Genomic DNA, 17,989 nt, shown 5'->3' with positions numbered 1-17,989 from the left:
AAAGATCTGATGGTTGTAGATGTGTGGTGTTATTTCCGAGGCCTCTGTTCTGTTCCATTGGTCTATATATCTGTTTTGGTACCAGTACTATGTTGTTTTGGTTCATGTAGCCTTGTAGTAGAGTTTGAAGTCAGGTAGCATGACGCCTCCAGCTTTGTTCTTTTTGCTTAGGATTGTCTTTGCTATATGGGCTCTTCTTTGGTTCCATATGAAATTTAAAATAGTTTTTTCTAATTCTGTGAAGAAAGTAAATGGTAACTTGATGGGAATAGTGTTGATCTATAAATTATTTTGGGCAGTATGGCCATTTTCATGATATTGATTCTTCCTATCCATGAGCATGGAATGTTTTTCCATTTGTTTGTGTTCTCTCTTATTGCCTTGAGCAGTGAATTTTATTTCTTCTTGAAGTGGTCCTTCCCATGTAAATTGTATTCCTAGGTATTTTATTCTCCTTGTAGCAATTGTTAATGGGAGTTCACTCATGATTTGACTGTCTGCCTATTATTGGTGTATAGGAATGCTTGTGATTTTTGCACACTGATTTTGTGTCTTGAGAGTTTGCTGAAGTTGCTTATCAGTTTAAGTTTTTGGGCTGAGACAATGGGGTTTTCTAAATACGCAATCATGTCATCTGCAAACAGAGACAATTTGACTTCCTCTCTTCCCATTTGAATACCCTTTATTTTTTTCTCTTGCCCGATATTCCGGGCCAGAACTTCCGAGTGGTGAGAGATGGCTGGTTTTCAAAGGGAATGCTTCCAGCGTTTGCCCATTCAGTATGATATTGGCTGTGGGTTTGTCATAAATAGCTCTTATTATTTTGAGATATGTTCCATCAATATCTAGTTGATTGAGTGTTTTTAGCATGAAGGGGCGTTGAGTTTCATCAAAGGCTTTTTCTGCATCTATTGAGATAATCATGTGTTTTTTGTCATTGGTTCTGTTTATGTGATGGATTATATTTATTGATTTACGTATGTTGAACCAACCTTGCATCCCAGGGTTGAAGCCAACTTGATTGTGGTGGATAAGGTTTTTAATGTATTGCTGGATTTGGTTTGCCAGTATTTTATTGAGGATTTTCACAGTGATGTTCATCAGGGACACTGGCCTGAATTTTGTTGTTGTTGTTGTTGTGTCTCTGCCAGGTTTTGTATCAGGATGATGCTGGTCTCAGAAAATGAGTTAGGGAGAAGTCCCCCTTTTTCTATTGTTTGGAATAGTTTCAGAATGAATGGTACCAACTCCTCTCTGTACCTCTGGGAGAATTCAGCTGTGAATCTGTCTGGTCCTGGGCTTTTTTTGGTTGGTAGGCAATTAATTACTGCCTTTATTTCAGAACTTGTTATTGGTCTATTCAGGTATTTGACTTCTTCCTGATTTAGTCTTGGGAGGCTGTATGTATCCAGGAATTTATCCATTTCTTCTAGATTTTCTATTTATTTGCATAAAGGTGTTTATAGTATTTTCTGATTGCAGTTTGTACTTCTGTGAGATCAGTGGTGATCTCCCCTTTATCATTTTTTATTGGATCTATTTGATTCTTCTCTCCTTTCTTCTTTATTAGTCTGGCTAGTGGTCTATCTATTTTGTTAATCTTTTCAAAAAAACCAGCTCCTAGATTCACTGATTTTTTGAAGGGTTTTTCGTGTCTCTATCTCCTTCAGTTTTGCTCTGATCTTAGTTATTTCTTGTCTTCTGCTAGCTTTTGAATTTGTTTGCTCTTGATTCTCCAGTTCTTTTAATTGTTATGTTAGGGTGGCAATTTTAGATCTTTCCCGCTTTCTCCTGTGGGGATTTGGTGCTACAAATTTCCCTCTAAACACTGTTTTAGCTGTGTCCCAGAGATTCTGGTATGTTGTGTCTTTGTTCTCATTGGTTTCAAATAGCTTATTTATTTCTGCCTTAATTTCGTTATTTACCCAGTAGTCATTCAGGAGCAGGTTATTTGGTTTCCATGTAGTTGTATGGTTTTGAGTGAGTTTCTTAATCCTGAGTTCTAATTTGATTGCACTGTGGTCTGAGAGACTGTTTGTTATGATTTCTGTTCTTTCGCATTTGCTGAGGAGTGTTTTATTTTCTATTATATGGTCGATTTTAGAATAAGAGCTATGTGGCGCTAGGCAGAATGCATGTTCTGTTGATTTGGGGTCGAGAGTTCTGTAGATGTCTATTAGGTCTGCTTGGTTCTGAGCTGAGCTCAAGTCCTGAATTTCCTTGTTAATTTTCTGTCTTGTTGATTTGTCTAATATTGACAGTGGGGTGTTAAAGTTTCCCACTATTCATGTGTGTGAGTCTAAGTCTCTCTGTAGGTCTCTAAGAACTTGCTTTATGAATCTGGGTGCTCGTGTACTGGATGCATATATATTTAGGATATTTAGGTCTTCTTGTTGCATTGATCTCTTTACCGTTATGTAATGCCCTTCTTTGTCTTTTTTGATTTTTGTTGGTTTAAAGTCTGTTTAATCAGAGACTAAAATTGCAACCTCCCATTTTAAAATTTTTGGCTTTTCACTTGCTTGGTAAATCTTCCTCCATTCCTTTATTTTGAGTCTATGTGTGTCTTTGCACATGAGATGGGTTTCCTGAATACAGTACACTGATGGCTTTGACTTTTTATCCAATTTGCCAGTCTGTGCCTTTTAATTGGAGCATTTAGCCCCTTTACATTTAAGGCTAATATTGTTATGTGTGAATTTGATCCTGTTATTATGATGCTAGATGGTTATTTTGCCTCTTAGTTGATGCAGTTTCTTCATAGTGTTGATGGTCTTTACATTTTGGGTTGATTTTGCAGTGGCTGGTACCGGTTTTTCCTTTTCATATTTAGTGCTTCCTTCAGGAGCTCTTGTAAGGCAGGCCTGGTGGTGACAAAATCCCTTAGCATTTGCTTGTCTGTAAAGGATTATTTCTCCTTCACTTATGAAGCTTAGTTTGGCTGGATATGAAATTCTGGGTTGAAAATTATTTTCTTTAAGAATGTTGAATATTGGCCCCTACTCTCTTCTGGTTTGTAGGGTTTCTGCTGAGAGATCCACTAATTAGTCTGATGGGCTTCCCTTTGTGGGTAACTCACCCTTTCTCTCTGGCTGTGCTTAACATTTTTTCCTTCATTTCAACCTTGCTGAATCTGATGATTATGTGTCTTAGGGCTGCTCTTCTTGAGGAATATCTTTGTTGTGTTCTCTGTATTTCCTGAATTTGAATGTTGGCCTGTCTTGCTAGGATGGGGAAGTTCTCCTGGATAATATCCTGAAGTGTGTTTTCGAACTTAGTTCCATTATCTCCATCACTTTCAGGTACACCAATCAAATGTAGGTTTGGTCTTTATGCATAGTCTCATATTTGTTAGAAGCTTTGTTCATTCCTTTTCATTCTTTTTTCTCCAATCTTGTCTTCACACTTTATTTCATTAAGTTGATCTTCAATCTCTGATATCCTTTCTTCTGCTTGATTGATTCAGCTATGGATACTGCATGCTTCATGAAGTTCTCGTGCTGTGTTTTTCAGCTCCATCAGATCATGCATGTTCTTCTCTAAACTGGTTATTCTAGTTAGCAATCCCTCCAACCTTTTATTAAGTTTCTTAGCTTCCTTACATTGGGTTATAACATGCTCCTTTAGCTCAGAGGAGTTTGTTATTACCCACCTTCTGAAGCCTACTTCTGTCAATTTGTCAAACTCATTCTCCATCCAGTTTTGTTCCCTTTCTGGCGAGGAGTTTTGATCCATTGGAGGAGAAGAGGCATTCTGGTTTTTGGAATTTTCATCCTTTTTGTGCTGGTTTTTCCTCATCTTCATGGATTTATCCATCTTTGGTCTTTGCTGTTGATGACCTTTGGATAGAGTTTTTGCATGGTTGTCCTTTTCATTGATGTTGATGCTATTGCTTTCTGTTTGTTAGTTTTCCTTCTAACAGTCAGGCCCCTCTGCTGCAGGTCTTCTGGAGTTTGCTGGGGGTCCACTCCAGACTCTGTTTGCCTGGTTATCACCAACGGAGGCTGCAGAATAGCAAAGATTGCTGCCTGCTCCTTCCTCTGGAAGCTTCGTCCCAGAAGAGCACAAGTCAGATGCCAGTCAGAGCTCTCCTGTATGAGGTGTCTGTCGACTTCTGCTGGGAGGTATCTCCCAGTCAGGAGGCATGGGGGTCAGGGACCCACTTGAGGAGGCAGTCTGTCCCTTCACAGAGCTCAAGCACTGTGCTAGGAGATCCACTGCTCTCTTCAGAGCCAGCAGGCAGGAACGTTTAAGTCTGTTGAAGCTGCACCCACAGCCGCCCCTTCCCCTAAGTTCTGTGTCCCAGAGAGATGGGAGTTTTATCCATAAGCCCCTGAATGGAGTGCTGCCTTTCCTTCAGAGATGCCCTGCCCAGAGAGGAGGAATCTAGAGAGGCAGTCTGGCTACAGCAGCTTTGTGGCCCTGTGGTGGGCTCTGCCTAGTTTGAACTTCCCTGGGGCTTTGTTTACACTGTGAGGGGAAAAGTGCCTACTCAAGCCTCAGTAATGGTGAACACTCCTCCCCTCCACCAAGCTCGAGCATCCCAGGTTGACGTCAGACTGCTGAGCTGGCAGTGAGAATTTCAACCCAGTGGATCTTAGCTTGCTGGGCTCCGTGGGGGTGGGATCCACTGAGCAAGACCACTTGGCTCTCTGGCTTCAGGCCCTTTTCCAGGGGAGTGAATGGTTCTGTCCTGATGGCATACCAGCTGCCACTGGGGTATTAAAAAAAACTCCTGCAGCTAGCTCAGTGTCTGCCCAAACAGCCTCCCAGTTTTGTGCTTGAAACCCAGGGTCCTTGTGGTGTAGGCACCTGAGGGAATCTTCTGGTCTGTGGGTTGTGAAGATCATGAGAAAAGCGTAGTATCTGGGCTAGAGTGCACCATCATGGCACAGTCCCTCATAGCTTCCCTTGGCTAGGGGAGGGGGTTCCCTGACCCCTTGCACTTCTTGGGTGAGGCAACACCCCACTCTGCTTTGGTTTGCCCTCCGTGGGCTGCACCCACTGTCTAACCAGTCTTAATGAGATGAACCAGGTACCTCAGTTAGAAATGCAGAAATCACCCGCCTTCTGTGTTGGTCTGGCTGGGAGCTGCAGACCGGAGCTGTTCCCATTTGGCCATCTTGCTCGGGAATTCCAGGCTTTGACTTTTTTTGTTGTGTAAGCCTGTGTAGCTCACTGCAGCTTGTTCAGCATCCCAGCCTGAGCTCTGTCTGTGCTCCCACCCCACATGCATTTCCAAGTGCCCTCTGTTAGAGCCACGTTGTTATACCCCTCAAAAACACTGGCCGACTTGGAGGAAGCAGCCACTCTTTGAGATCCCTGGGGTGTGACAGGACAACATGATTATCACATATCAATCCAAATTTCTGAACTGATTGTTAAGGTGAAACTGCAGCACAAGGATGAAAGGTCTTTTTATGAATGATAATGGAAAAAGTTTTAAAAAAAGGTGCTAAAAGGTTTTTTTAAAAAAACAGAGCAAAGTAGGGTAACCAAATTCAGAAGAAACTTTTGCAAAGGAAATGAAGATAAGGAAGGGGAAACTAAGGAAAGAAAATACATTAAAAAATAGGAAAGAAACACAAAAGACAAACACGTGAAGGCTAGGTTACTGATGGCAGACTCTTTCCTGGTATTCTGACTGACTGAAGGTGAAAGCTAGGTTTACTGTAACTACACCTGCCTCTGTAAGACACACAAATTAACTGAGAAGCCAGAAAGAAAATACAGTGAGCAAAATCAATACTGCTTTCTGGTTGAACAAATAATAAGATACTTATTGAACCTGACACATACCTTTTCTTCTAAGTCCTTTATTTGTCTTTTCTGGATGTCTGTTTTATCTTCTAAGTCACGAATTCTCTGAAGAAAGAAAAGAAAAGAAAGAAAGCATCAGTAGGTGGTAAGTTGTGCAGAAAAATAATTCACCAAACGAAAACATGAACATTCCTATACAAACCTGAATATTTGTACAAGCAGCTGGAAACATCACATCTATGTTTTTCCCCACCCAAAAACATGTTGCATGCTTCAGAAATTATCTATGCTTGTGGTAGAAAATCATTGTTACTGACTCTCTTTTCAAAAAATATTTGCTACCCTTTCTACTGGGCCTATCCCTGTAGACACCCCTTCCTAGTGAGGTGTAGATTCCACACCACTGATATTGAGTTTGGCAAAGAGACTTGTTTTGGCCAGTGGAATGCGAGTTGGAATAAGATTTGGGAATATCAAATCCTTATAGAGGGTGTAGTATGTCTCAGAACTAGAGAGCAAGAAACGAGCTTTGTTATGAACCATTTGGATTGAGATTTTGATTGTTTGTTACCACATTAAAGATGGCTGAGGCTGACTCATATAGATGTAAACAATCCAATTGTTCTTTCTTAACCTTTTTTTTTTCTTAACTCTATTTCAGCCTTGTTTCAGGATAGAATTTTCTCACAAAATAGAATTGGTAAATTCTCATAAAACAAAGTAGAGATTACACATCAACAAACATTCCCAGGAGGGAACTGGTAAATTAGGAAAACACCAGAACATAACAAACATAACACAAGTAATCCTAAAGACGAAAAGTTCCAAGACTGTCTTTGAACTTACCTCTCAATTATGTAGCAAAATTCCACTAATTTAAACACCAAGTATTTGAAATCAACATTACATACAATTATTTACAAGTAAAATAAAGTCTTCACATTTATATCTGGCAATCTAAAGGCTTTTTGTGTTCATGTACATGGTTATACAATGCAGGCTTCTTATTTAATACCTCTGCTGGGAATAATTAGAAAATAGAGAAATGGAGTGTATGAAGAAAACACTAGAAGCCAAATGGGATGATAATATAGAGAGGTTTTTATAATGCAGTGGTAGGAGAAAAAAGGGGAAGCTAGAACAAGGGGTACTTGAACTTGGAAAGCATATCTCCTTCTCTTTAAAAGAGTGGATCTCAACTGTTTGTCTCTCCCTGCTCCAGTCAGGGACATTTGGCAGTTCTGCACATTTTTTTAAGGTTAGTTAATATGTTCATTTATTTTAAGTTGTGTAATTCAGTGGTTTTAGTATATTCACAAAGTTGTGCAACCATCACCATTATCTAAATGTCTTGACATTTTTGTATTATCACAATTGGGAGTATGTGCATCTAGCATCTACCAAGTAGAAGCCAGAAATGCTACTAAACATCTGATAAGGCACAGAACAGCCACCCCTCCCCCTAAAAAATAATAAAGAAATATCTGCTTCAAAATTTCAGCAGTGCTGAGATTGAGAAACTCTTCTTTAAAGTAAGGGGGCTAAGGTTTGTGCAAGAAGAGATGGTGTGTTTTAGTCAGAGTGAGACCATAAAGGTTAACCTTGAAATTATGCCATAATGAATGCTGGAGAAAGGGATGGGACTGGAATGTTGATGGTGTGTGTATACATATGTGATGTGTGTGCTGGTGTGTATTTCCATAGTGCTGTCAGTGCTCCATAGCTACACAGTAAAAGAATAAATTGGCTAGATATTTCTACCTTGAGTGTTCAAGTAATTCCTTGGCATGTCTGCTGGATATGCAGGCAGTCCTATATGGACAAAATCATGAATATGTAAAATTACTGCAGCATCCATTCAGCACCACGTCTACGCTTGTTGGGCACCTCCTTACACGCTCATGACTGTGCTGAATGTAATGGACAATACCGATAAGGCACCAATTAGTTCCAGATTTCAAAGAACTATCAGATCCAGATGGAATAACAAAATTAAATAGAAAAGGTAAACAATGGAAAAAACTGAATAACTTTATCACCCATCTCCAATGCCTAGTGTAGTGTTTAGCATGAAGAAGGTGTCCACACATTTTTTTTGTTGTTGTTAAATAAATGTGTTATGCTACATCATATGATGTACACTTGATTTATTTTTGCTTCCCATCCCTTTGCCATCCACCCAACAGGAAACCTTGTTGGATCTAAAACATTCCTTTTCTACCCACTTCTTTTTATTTCTACTGATACCAAGTTCACCAAGTCATTGTCTTCCCTTGTCAGGACTGGTGTGGCAGCTTCTACCTGCTCTTCCCGCCTTTTATTTTGACCTTACTACATTCATCTATAGCAGCCACTGTGAACTCTCAGAATGTAAAAATGATCTCCATGGTCCCCTGAGTTGAAGTGGGTGGGGAAGAGTTGTACTCAGAATAAAACTCGAACTCCTGCAAAGCCCTATGTGATGTGGTCCTTTCTTAGTTCTCGGATGTCTCCTCCTATCAACCTCACTCTGGCTGAGTGTGCTCCTAACATTCTAGCCTTCCTTTGCTCTGTTCCTTGACTATTCCAAACTTATTCTGATGATAGGGACTTAGCCCTTGTTGTTCCTGACTTCTGGGACACTTGGCCAAGATCTTTGTGTGGCTCATTTCTTGGATCTTAGGTATTTTCAGAGAGGCCTTCTGTGACCAGCCAGCCTAAAGTGGCCAATCCTACTCCCAAACTCACACACACATTCATTGTATACGTTTCTGCATAGCACTTATTGCCACTCTCAGAAATTGCCTCAGTCATTGTTCATTTGTGCTGTGGCTCTGTCCCTGTCCCTCTGTGACATAGATGAGAGTAGTGATCTGTATGTCTTTGCTTACCATTACACTCCCAGCACCTGGTACACAGCAGGCCCTCAATAAATGGTTGTGAATGAGTGCATAACAGAATATAGAGTGTAGATTTTTTTGAGCAGTACGTGGTTCATTTTAAAAATTTTCATCACGGAGAGGATCCTGAAGGGGTTGGATCTTAAACTGGGACTGGAAAAATGAGAACACTTGGATGAATGCAATGAAAACTAATGGACATGTTAGGATGAGCAATTATGCAACAGGGGCTTAGAGGTAGAAAATCACAGCACAAGTGGGACCAGGATGTTTTGCATGAGTGGAGAGGGAAGTATGCTCTGGGGTTGGGTCAAATCTGGTTTTGGAGGGAGGGGTAGTCAGCTACTGAAGGAACTGAAGAGACCTGCATAAGACTCTACTCAACTGGAAATTGGGACCATGGAGGCTTTGGGGCAAGAATGTACCATGAGTTAAAGTGAGAAAAATCTGAGATGAGATGTGTGGTGGACTGAAAAAAGGAGAGCTAGAACTAGGCCCCATGGCACCTGCATGTGCTTTTAAAAATGCCATTTATTATGATATATCATAATTATTTTTCTTTGTGTTAATCATTTTATATCCTTCTATGGATCCTACATTTTGTGGAGGCAGGGTCCATGGTGCCTTCTCTGTCAGCACAGTATTTATCACCTAGGAAACACGTTTAAAGGTTTGACTGAATAAATGCATAGATGATGGAGTCAGATTCACATAGAGAACATTTGGCAGTACCTGGAAGCTGGTCGAATAATGAAAGGCCCTGCACATGCCTGGGGTGACAAAAATGAACAAAATGGACCAGTATCAGAAACATTTCAGGGGAAATGCCAGTTGGATGCGGTGCTATATTAATGCTTACAGGGAAAGAACAGAGAAGACTCCAGTGTTTCTAGCCAGAGTGATTTGAGATATGGTAATTCTACTGACTAAGACAGGCAGATGGGGAGAGAGAAGAGAAGTAAGGATGAGAACTCACCAGTTCACTCTTAAATATTCAAGCAGAACTGTGTAATAAATGGTTAGTGCTATATTTTAGAAGTTAGAGTGTATTACATAGTTATATGTGAAAAATCCTGGCCAATATCTTCTGCAATAATTCTATGAAACTCAGCTATTAATTAAAAGGGAAGAAGAAGAGTAAGAAATAACTGGGAAAGGCATATTCTAATGAACATTTGTTTAGGAGATGGATGGAAAACGTCAGCGAAACTCTCTGAGGTTCAGAAATGCAGTATACTACTGACGCTACTGGATAACTTAAACTTCACTCTTTCAGGAGTGAAGTATCCTAGCTAAATGGTTAAAGAAATACTCAAATGGAATAAAGGTTTTTATCATAAATAAATTTAGATAACTATTAGTCCATCTTAAAAGTAAACACTTCTGTGTTTCCATGACATAACTCCCAATTTGTTGAAAGTAATTACATGCTATTGCAGCACAAGAAATTTGTGCAGGGAACATTTTTATCCCCTGCTAGAAGAAAAGTGCACGAAGCAATGCAATGATGCCATAGAGTCTATTATTAAAGACTTTGAGTCTTTCCATGGGTCAAAACCCAAACCTTTGTGATGGAATCTGAGGGGGCATTAATAGGAACATGTACGTATTTATCATTTCTGGGACGCGTGACTTCAGAATTCTCCACCTACTCCGGTAATCTGTTAGCCTATAAAATCCACAAAGCTCCTGCCTGCATCTGAAGTGTGCTAAGTGTCATGTCCCCCATGAATTGTTTTGATTTGCCTCATAAAAGAACCCCTTCTTCTTTTCCACTTACCGTGATCACTGATGACCACACAATTCGTACTGCTTATTCATACCATCTGGATTTTGTACCAGTTGCTTCTCATAGCTTCTGAGGATTTAATACTATAACCTGACACTTTCAGTTGTGGAATCCTTATTGAATCTGTATTTTGACCAGGATCTCAGCCCTCAACTGTCAAGCTATGGTGTGAATAGAGAGTTGCAATAAAAAATGTTGGCTGGAAATTAGTATTGGGTACCTATTTTGAGCCTTGCTGATGAATCACATAAGTCATGGATGATGGTATAATAGTGTTCAGACACACTGGCCTTCGAGTTCAGCAGACCTAGGCTGTCATCCTGACTGTTGCTTACCATCTGTGTCATCTTGGGCAAATCACTTAAACATTCTTATCTTTAGTATTGTTATCTCCAAAACTGAGATAATAAAAATACTTACCTCATAGGGCTATTATGAAGATTAAAGGAAATGATGTAAGTAGATTCCTTAGTTTACTTACTGACATAAAGCAAATGTCAGTAAGTAAACAGCAGCTGCCGGGCTTTGTTGTTGGTGATGTTTGTAATGTGAACGATCCTTGTTCTCTTTTACACTATTCGGATTGTTATCAGCCTTGGTTACGGACTGGAGTGAGCAATAAATGGAAAGCACTATTTTTGCCCTGGAGAGTGTCCTGCTTCCCTGCATAATGTAGATAATCAGACTCCATGAAATTCAAAGGATATTTCATGAAAATGTAGTTCTAAAAATAGTAGCAGTATGCAGTCCTTCTGAAATGCCAATTTTCTCAAGATTGAATTATTATAAAACTGTCATTTTTATATGTGCATGAAGGTAGAAAACAATGGTTATTTATTTTACTCTCTGAAAATAACTTGTATCTCCTCGGCTTCTACATACCCATACTCAATACCGTGTACTTAGTACTAAGTCCCATTTGCTAGTACTAACCCTACGCAGAGGCAGTGACTCAGTCCTCACCTGATGGGCTTGCTGTAAGAGCTCCATTCTCTCCTGAAGAATCTGACAGTCATACTCTCTGCTCTTCCTCAGCATTTGCCGCCGTAACTTTTCTACTGCCGTCCTCAGCTCCTCTTGCTGTTTTTCACTTAATAATTCACCAAACTTGATAACAGTTTCTTGCTGTAGAGCATTGTACAAAGTAGCTTCTAGTTCCTGGATTCTCTGGCAAATAGAATTAGAAAAGTCTAACTTTGGAACTTGGCATTGATATGCGGTGTGGGAGTGTACGCTATGTATGTATATGTGTATGGCCGTCAACTTTAGTCTTAAAGGATCTTAGCAAGAAAATAATTTCAAAGCTTCTCTAGCCTAATTACACTTCTGAAAATCCCCTTTTATGAGATTCCGTAAGGGTCATCTATCCAATCCATGAACTTCTCTAGTGAGGGAACATTTGTTCTTTCTTGGAACCCTACCCATTTTATATACTCTTCCTTTTTAGAAAGCCCTCACTTTGTTATAATAACTGTACTTCCTCTCCTAAAGAGTAGCTGAGAATAAGTGTGTTCTCACTTCTACTTTTTTTTTTTTTTTTGAGACGGAGTCTCGCTCTGTTGCCCAGGCTGGAGTGCAGTGGCCAGATCTCAGCTCACTGCAAACTCTGCCTCCCAGGTTTAAGCCATTCTCCTGCCTCAGCCTCCCGAGTAGCTGGGACTACAGGCGCCCGCCACCTCGCCCGGCTAGTTTTTTGTATTTTTAGTAGAGACGGGGTTTCACTGTGTTAGCCAGGATGGTCTCGATCTCCTGACCTCGTGATCCACCCGTCTCGGCCTCCCAAAGTGCTGGGATTACAGGCTTGAGCCACCGCGCCCGGCCCTCACTTCTACTTGACAGCTTTGGCTAAGTGCGGTGGCTCACACCTGTAATCCCAGCACTTTGGGAGCCCGAGGCAGGTGGATCATCTGAGGTCAGGATTTTGAGAACAGCCTGGCCAATATGGTGAAACCCCATTTCTACCAAAAATATAAAAAATTAGCTGGGCATGGTGGTGTGTGCCTGTAATCCCAGCTACTCAGGAGACTGAGACAGAAGAATCATTTGAATCTGGGAGGTGGAAGTTGCAGGGAGCCAAGATCGGGCATTGCAGTCTGGCCTGTGCAACAAGAGTGAAACTCCGTCTCAAAACAACAAACAAACAAACAAACAAAACCCCCCCTAAAAACAAGAGAGCTCTTCATATATTTAAGGACATCTACCATAGTGGCCATACTTCTAGAAATAAATAGTCTAAGTTAGGACAAAATACTTAAAATTGGAGATATATTTTGTGCACAAAATACCGCCCCCATTCTATTAATACATGACAAACCTCTGGTACTTGAAGATGGCTTTATGGTCTCCAAATTTTTTTCTTGAAATAATATTGAGAAATAAAATCCAAAAATGTCCTAAAGTTTTGGAATTGGTCTGTTTATAAGTTCTCTGAGATTTATGGCTGCTCTCATTATAATATTTCTCTGAGTCTTTCTTTTGTAGATGAAGGATCCACTGCCTCTTATATCTGTTTCTTTTTCTTTCTTTTTTGATATGCTTCAAATAACTGTTGCTAAAATCTACAATCTTATCTCTACTAAGTCTGACAGAAGTGACCAGACATGCTTTGGTGAGAAATATTTTCCTAGCTCTTGTCCTGGGGCTAAGCAGATCTCATCTTTTTAAGGATAAATATGGTTTTCTGAATGAGTACTCAGTAGTCTCAGGAGCCACATAAACACACAACTTAATTTCGTACAGGTGGAAGAGGCAAGGGTGAAAGGTAGAAGTGAAGCAAAAATCACTTCCTTCTCTGTCTCTAATTAGCAACGAATGCCCATTCTCTTCTTTCCCCATCAAACAAGCTCAGAATCTCTTACTCATTTTGGAATGCAAAGACAAGTTCGTCTTTGTTACAAGCAGGGACTAAGTACTTCACTCCTTCCCCAAAAGTGACTCAAGCTGCTTCCAGGAAAGCATTATAAAAACCTCTGCTAGGAATTCTTTGAAATGTTCCTTTAATTTGCTCTTTTTCTTTTGATTTATAACCATGAATTAATGTACAGTAGAGCATAAGGAGAGAAGAAATGTGAGCTATAGTTCAGTATGAAGAATTGTGTAATAGGAATTTGGTAGAGGAGAATGGATCACATGTGGCCCTTAATCAGCATAATCTTCTGTGGGAGACAAATGGCACAGCCCATTTACCATGGAAGCCTCAGTTGCTGTGGCTGGATTATGGTAGGCCACAGGATCTGGAGTCAGATCTATACACTACCCACTTATCAACTTGGGCAAAGTCCTTAAATTCTCTAAATCTTACTATCCTCATATGTGAGATATGAATAATAATCGTAATAATCTTACCTATACCTCACAGAGTTGTTGTAAGAGATAAATGAATTAAAAATATGCATAACAAACATTAAACACATTATTCCACTACTAGATCCGCCTCCCAAATGATTGAATTTGATTCAATAAAATTTCTCTTTAATCTACACTGCCATTCAATCTGTTCTTCATCTATATATTATCCACAACATATATTTAATTGTTTTTGTTTTGTTTTGAGACAGGATCTTGCTCTGTTGCCCAGGCTGGAGTACAGTGGCATGATCACAGCTCACTACAGCCTTGGCCTCCCAGGCTCAATGAATCCTCCCTCCTCAGCCTCCTGAGTGGCTAGCACTACAAGGTGCATGTAATTTTTGTATTTTGTATTTTTATCTTTGTTTTTGAGATACAGGATTTCACCATGTTGCTCACACTGGTCTTGAATTCCGGGACTCAAGGGATCTGCCCACGTTGGTTTCACGAAGGTGCTGGGATTACATGCATGAGGCACCATGTCTGGCCTTTTAATTGTTAAAAAATGAAGTATAATTGAATATTTATTAGATATTATAAGAATATCTTATAAGAATCTTACAAGAATAAGTAAAGAGCTAGGAATGTATTTGTTCTAAAATTAGAACTGAAAACCAGTCAATGAATAAACTGCATGTCGTGATCTATTCAAGCACATAGCATGGAAAATTAAATAGGATACTTCATTTCACAGTACTTAACTGTAAATACTCCGGGTGTCTCTATCGCTTGTTGTACCTACCATATATGCTTGGTCAAGAGCTTGTTTTCTGTAGTCTAGTTCTTCCTCCAGATAGCCTTTTATTTTGCAGAACTGTTCCTATAACAAAGGGCCATATTGATAGAGTCAGCTTAGTTAACTAGAAAGTGACATACAAGTTGTATTGATTAATGTTTCCTCTAATTCTACCATAAGACAAATCACTAGTATTTGTAGAGTCATAAATTTTGTGTGTTACGGAAATAGTTCAACTCTCACAGTCCCACACAAGGAATGTGAAAATCAATGGAAAGCAGCATAAAAGATACAATGAAAAATCCACATAGAATGCTCTAAAAGAGTTTTAATCTGAGAGCACGTGATTAAGTATAGATTTTGACTAGTGTTTAATAATAAGCCTATCTAGGTAAATGTATTATGATAATATATTGTAAGAATGTGATAAGATGTAACATAGCCAGGTTGCATAATCAACAAGTTTAACTTATGCAAATTCATCTGTGTACAACTAGAAAACGCAAGGACAAAAATAGCAATTTAAAGAGTGGGAGTGATTCCATCCACACTGCCGCTTAATGAGTGGGTGTCTGCCTTTGCCATAAAGCCAGTGTGCACTGGGAAAAGTAAATCTGATGTTCCCTCTCTCGTTCTTAGTTTCTGTGTGCTTCTCATATTACCAGCATCTTGCCATTAGCACTTAAAACTGCATCCCTGTGTGCAACACAGTCCCAAGCACAAGTCAATTGTTTCTTTGGGTGCTTAACTGAAGGAACAAAGACTTCTTCACACTCTGAAGAAAAACTCAATGGTGTTGAATTTTGAGAGCTCATATATCTGTATGGAGCAATTTTGCTGTTGACTTTGCTGGTGACTGCTGAATTCCAGCACCTAGAACACTGCCTGATACAGGCTAATCGCTTAACTCATATTTGTGTTTTTAAAGCACTTTCATTCAAGGGTAATTTTGAAGACAAATTGTTCATTTGGAAAGCTTTCTTGACCAAATATAAAATAAAATAAAATAAAATAAAATAAAATAATAACAAGCTGTTCTTTTTATATGCTTTGACATTGGAGCCTAACCTCTTACTAAAATGTGAGCACTGTATAAAATATAAGCAATAATTTATAAGCTATAATGTGCTACACAAATGCAAGTTGTTTTTATAGGATTCCCTGTCCAATAGGAATCCACTACATGTTTTCTAGTTATAATGATAACACTAATAATAATCTTGTTATAAATTTCTTTCTTTTTTTTTTTTTTTTTCTTTTTTTGAGACAGAGTTTCGCTCTTCTTGCCCAGGCTGGAGTGCAACGGCGCGATCTCGGCTCACTGCAACCTCCGCCTCCTGGGTTCAAGCAATTCTCCTGCCTCAGCCTCCCAAGTAGCCGGGATTACAGGCCTGCGCCACCATGCCTGGCTAATTTTGTAGTTTTAGTACAGACAGGGTTTCTCCATGTGGGTTAGGCTGGTCTCGAACTCCTGATCTCAGGAGATCTGCCCGCTTCAGCCTCCCAAAGTGCTGGGATTATAGGCATGAGCCACCGCGCCCAGCCCAATCTTGTTATAAATTTCTATGCATTGCTGTAAGTTAATAATAACCAATTTTTAGACTTGGCAATTAAAAAGAAACTTTTAAAATTGTGGTAAAATGCACATAACATTTACAACCTCACTTATTTTAAACTCATTTTTAAGTGTACAGTTCAGTAGTACAAAGTATATTCACATTCTTATGCAACCAATGTACAGAATTTTTCATGTTGCAAAACTGAACTATACCCATTACACAACAGCTCTATGTTTCCCCTTTTCACCTCCTGGCAACTAGTCTACTGTCTGTTTCTAAGTTTGATTAATCTAGCACCTCACATGAGTGGATTCATATAGTATTTATAATTCTGTGAATAGCTTATTTCACTTAACAGTGTCCTGAAAGTACATCATTATTGTAACTTGTATGAGAACTTCCTTCCTTTCGAAAGCTAAATAATATACCATAATATGTATACACCACCTTTTGTTTATTTGTTCATCCATTGATGGACATTTGGGTTACTTCTACCTTTTGGCTATTGTGAATAAAGCTGCTATGAACATGGGTGTATAAGTATCTCTTCCAGACTCTGGTTTCAATTCTTTTGGATACACACCCAGAAGTGGTATTGCTGAATCATATAGTAATTCTATTTTGATTTTTTTTTGAGCAACCACCATACTTTTTTTTCACAGTAGCTGTACCAGTTTTACATTCCCATCAATAGTGAAGAAGGGTTTCAATTTCCCCTTATCTTTGCCAACACTCGTTTTATGTTTTTGATTGTGGGAACACAGGGTCTTCCTGCTCTGTTGCCCAGGCTGGAATGCAGTGGTACAAAAACAGCTCACTGGAGGCTCCACCTCCTGGGCTCAAATGATCCTCTTGCCTCAGCCCCCGAGTAGCTGGGACCACAAGCACGTACCACTATGCTGCTAATTATTTTTTGTAGAGATGGGCTCTCACTATCTTGCCCAGGCTGGTCTCGAACTCTTGTGCTCAAGTACTCTTCCTGCCTTAACTTCCCAAATTGCTGGGACAGGTGTGAGCCACTATACTAGGTCTTTTTTTCTACTTTTTTTTTTTTTTGATGAGAGCTATTCTAATGGATGTAAGGTGGCTTAGGGATTTTTAAAATCAGAGTTACACCCTCCATTTCTGTAATTTTTACTTGTTAATTAAATACAGTGGAAAAATTATTTAGCCTAACAAAGAAAACATAAGAAAACTCAAGTTTCTTCAGCATTAGTTTTGGATATTTTCCAAAACCTAACATTTTTTGGGGGAGAATATAGCCTGAAATTGTTTGGTACTTCTGGTAATTTTTTTTCCATCTTCTGTACATAAAATAATAATGGAAAGATGACAAACTTTCATCAGTGCCAAATAAAACTGGTAGAGGCAACTTTAATTTTCCATTTGCCTTGTAGATTTTTCTTAATTTTTACAATATCTTATCTTTGTACTTACCATGTCACTTTCCAATTCCATCATTTTCTGGTGTAGGGCAGCCTCTGCTCCTTCAATCTGCTGGATCCACTAAGGGGTGAACAAGACAAAAGTGTTTGACATGGCTGCTTGATATGGTGTATATCTGTGTGCCCCCATGAGGTGCTTAGTCTCCTCCCCTTATATGTCAGGAAGCAGATTGAAAACTGAAGCAAAAACAACACGTTTTGTTTTGTTTTTGAGACGCAGTCTTGCTTCATTGCCCAGGCTGGAGTGCAGTAGTGTGATCTCAGCTCCTGCAACCTCTGCCTCCCGGTTTCAAGCAATTCTCTGTCTCAGCCTCCCGAGTAGCTGGGATTACAGGCGCCCGCCACCACGTCCAGCTCTACGGGGTTTCACCATCTTGGCCAGGCTGGTCTTGAACTCCTGACCTAGTGATCCACCTGCCTCAGCCTCCCAAAGTGATGTGATTACATGCACAAGCCACCGCGCCCGGCCCACA

The 17,989-nt window shown here is 39.6% G+C and overlaps 1 protein-coding gene and 1 long non-coding RNA gene across 14 annotated transcripts in view; one reads left to right on the top strand and one right to left on the bottom strand.

Moving 5' to 3' along the window:
• LOC105466912 (janus kinase and microtubule interacting protein 2) overlaps window positions 1-17,989 on the bottom strand; it is a 191,490-nt gene that overhangs the window by 21,363 nt on the left and 152,138 nt on the right. For all 13 annotated transcript variants that reach the window (XR_011624591.1, XR_011624589.1, XR_011624590.1 and 10 more), the window contains 4 exons: window positions 17,509-17,577; window positions 14,519-14,596; window positions 11,392-11,595; window positions 5,800-5,865 (listed from right to left, as the gene is read on the bottom strand). Coding sequence is in view for 10 of the 13 variants with exons in the window: in XM_011716107.2 (XP_011714409.2) it covers window positions 5,800-5,865; window positions 11,392-11,595; window positions 14,519-14,596; window positions 17,509-17,577 (417 nt within the window). In the remaining 3 variants the exon portion in view is untranslated. The remainder of the gene's footprint in view (window positions 1-5,799; window positions 5,866-11,391; window positions 11,596-14,518; window positions 14,597-17,508; window positions 17,578-17,989) is intronic.
• LOC139363740 (uncharacterized) overlaps window positions 1-17,989 on the top strand; it is a 31,600-nt gene that overhangs the window by 10,976 nt on the left and 2,635 nt on the right. The gene's annotated exons all lie outside the window — the stretch shown is intronic.

The sequence above is a fragment of the Macaca nemestrina genome, chromosome 6 (genome assembly GCF_043159975.1).
Source record: "Macaca nemestrina isolate mMacNem1 chromosome 6, mMacNem.hap1, whole genome shotgun sequence".
Classification (NCBI taxonomy): domain Eukaryota; kingdom Metazoa; phylum Chordata; class Mammalia; order Primates; family Cercopithecidae; genus Macaca; species Macaca nemestrina.
Note: the sequence above shows the minus strand (reverse complement) of the source record. Positions and strands in the feature narration are given on the sequence as shown.